The sequence below is a fragment of the Doryrhamphus excisus genome, linkage group LG15 (assembly GCF_037039965.1).
Source record: "Doryrhamphus excisus strain RoL-2023G ecotype Guam linkage group LG15, RoL_Dexc_Guam_v1.1, whole genome shotgun sequence".
Classification (NCBI taxonomy): Eukaryota; Metazoa; Chordata; class Actinopteri; order Syngnathiformes; family Syngnathidae; genus Doryrhamphus; species Doryrhamphus excisus.
In genome coordinates, this window is record NC_136371.1 from 9,402,501 (window position 1) to 9,404,873 (window position 2,373).

The 2,373-nt window shown below is 43.8% G+C and overlaps 1 protein-coding gene across 1 annotated transcript in view; it reads right to left on the reverse strand.

Moving 5' to 3' along the window:
* Positions 1-1,649, reverse strand: part of LOC131104378 (zona pellucida sperm-binding protein 3-like) — a 6,854-nt gene extending 5,205 nt beyond the window's left edge. The window contains exons 1-3 of the mRNA XM_058051479.2: positions 1,191-1,649; positions 1,020-1,122; positions 613-731 (exon numbers count right to left, since the gene is read on the reverse strand). Of these exons, the coding sequence (XP_057907462.2) occupies positions 613-731; positions 1,020-1,122; positions 1,191-1,562 (594 nt within the window). The 5' untranslated portion in view covers positions 1,563-1,649. The remainder of the gene's footprint in view (positions 1-612; positions 732-1,019; positions 1,123-1,190) is intronic.
* Between the last annotated feature and the right edge of the window lie 724 nt (positions 1,650-2,373).

Here is a 2,373-nt window from a genome sequence, read left to right on the forward strand (position 1 = left end):
ACCAAAAAACCCAAACTTGATTAATGGAACTTTAATTGTCAGACATTGATAAGACTGTTGATAAAATATTATTGTTGAAATATTTTTGCAATTGTTGTGTTTACACTGTTTAGATATAATACATGTAATAAACTGAACATTTTCTGGAAACAAAATGGTCTTTTGATTAAATAGTATGTGATAAGCAGCTCATGATTAAATAGTAAGTGATAAGATCATCACATGGTTTGTCTGGTATCAGGCCCAGTATCATGCCCCCGCGTGCCAGTATCAGCTGATACTGACACTTGGGGGCATGATACCTGGTCTGATACCAGACAAACCATGTGATAACCTATAAATATTAACTTTGTTTCACCAGTCCCATTTTTTCAGTTTGTATATATAAGCTTTCTAAATGGATCCCTGCTGATATTAAATGGGGTCTAAAGGACAATTTAGAAGTGGCACTGAAGGGTGAAAAGAGAAAATTTGAGGCACCACACATAGATTGAAGTCCTGTGGGAAACACTGTGATTGCTTAGTAGCAGCAGTCATTTGGCAGGCCACACTCTTGTCCAAGGCTACAAATAGCCTCGAGAAATAGCCCGGTGGCTGAAAATGAAAGTCTACCTTCATGGTGCTGCCACATTCCTGCAGCTCTGCCCGGAAGCGCAGCATGTGGTCAGCGACGTGCAGCAGGCCGCAGCCTCCTAAGGTCAGATCACTTGGACGTATCAGCTGATTGTTTCCTATAAGAACAAAGAGCAAAAAGACCTAAATGGGGCACCATTACCTGAGCCCATTTCTGCTCCTACGCCAGTCAATAACACTCCCAGCAAGTGCAGGTTTCTTAATGCGTGCAAAGGCAGTGCCATTTCTCAGAGTGAGGAAAAGGAGGAAAGGTTTTATTGATTGGCAAGCTTGATGTCCGTGCCATTTGCCGTAATCAGCACAGTGTGTCCCGTCATCACACTTCCAATTGCAGCCTCTTCCAGCGAGGATGCTAAATGCGCCCGCATTCCACTCAAAAACATTACCCAAGAAGTTCTGCTTGACCTCTATGACGACCTCTCCCTCGCCACAGTGCACCGCCACGCTGTCAGCTGGCACAGGCACCCGCTCCTCCAAGTCAACCAGCAGCTACAACAACAGTCCGAGTGATTGAAGTGGCACTGTGATAGCTAGTCTAGCAGTAGGACTTCAAATACCTTTGGATCAGGCTCAGGAGGCGGGTTGAGATCTGGACCTAGTATTATGGTCTCAAACATATCATTTTGGAGTCTTGGCTGCAGAAGCCCGGTTGCCTCCGGTCCCTGCGGGTCTTGCACATGCTCCTCAACAACAGGCCTTCGTAGCTGGTGGATCCAGAGCCGCTGTCTGGCAGGGGAACCTCCTGGATCGCTCTGCTCCGTCCTCTTTGAATGATGATCTGTTGTTTGCGGCAACGTGGACGGCTCTTGGCGTGTTTGCACTGTTTTGTTTGGGATTTGAGTGGTGCTGATGTTAAAGCTTTGCAAAGCGACGCAAAGACTTCCACCTGACAAGAGAAAACTGAGCAAAACCAGTCCCTGCATCCCCATTAGAACAATCACCCAACAGCAGGGTGTTTTAAGGAGCAGCACCGCTCTTCTCCTTGGATCAAATGAAAGATATGACGTCTTGGCTCAGACTCCACCCATTCTTAATGACTTGATTGGATTCCAGCCTGGAGGGCTCGCACTTTGAGGCTTTCTGTCCCATCTTCCTCTTTATGAAATAGAATTGCAAATCAGCTGCTTGGCTGTGTGCTCGGAAGGTCACATCTAAACTTGGACTGGAATCTCACAGGCTGCTCCAAAAGCTATTTTTCACGTTCCCTCTTAAAGGGGAAAATGCAAATCCTTTACATGTTTAAACTCATAGGATGCTCAATATTAACTTTTCATGTATATTGTCCAGCATTACCATTACCGATACCGATATCAACTCTTGCACCGACCAGGATAATAAATAGCTACCAGGATAAAAGTAGCTATGTACGGTTGTACCTGCAGGCGCTAAGTCTGTATGCAAGTTTATATGTATGAAAAGAGCTAAAATGCGAACTACTACCTAGAACAATGACGCTAAATACTTACATACGTTTATACTTGAGGAAATTGATAAAATGCTAACATGCTAACATGCCAACAATGCTAGCATGCTAACACCTCTATGTAAGATTATACCTTTGAAAATGGCTGAAATACCGATGTGCTAACATTAGCATGCCAACATAGTAAATGTAAGTCTATGAAAATGATTAAAATGCTAGCATGTTAATGTTAACATGCTAACTGTTATCATTCCAACACACTTCATGACAACCCAGTGTTGTCAATGCTAACATGCTAATATTAGCATGCTAGCAAA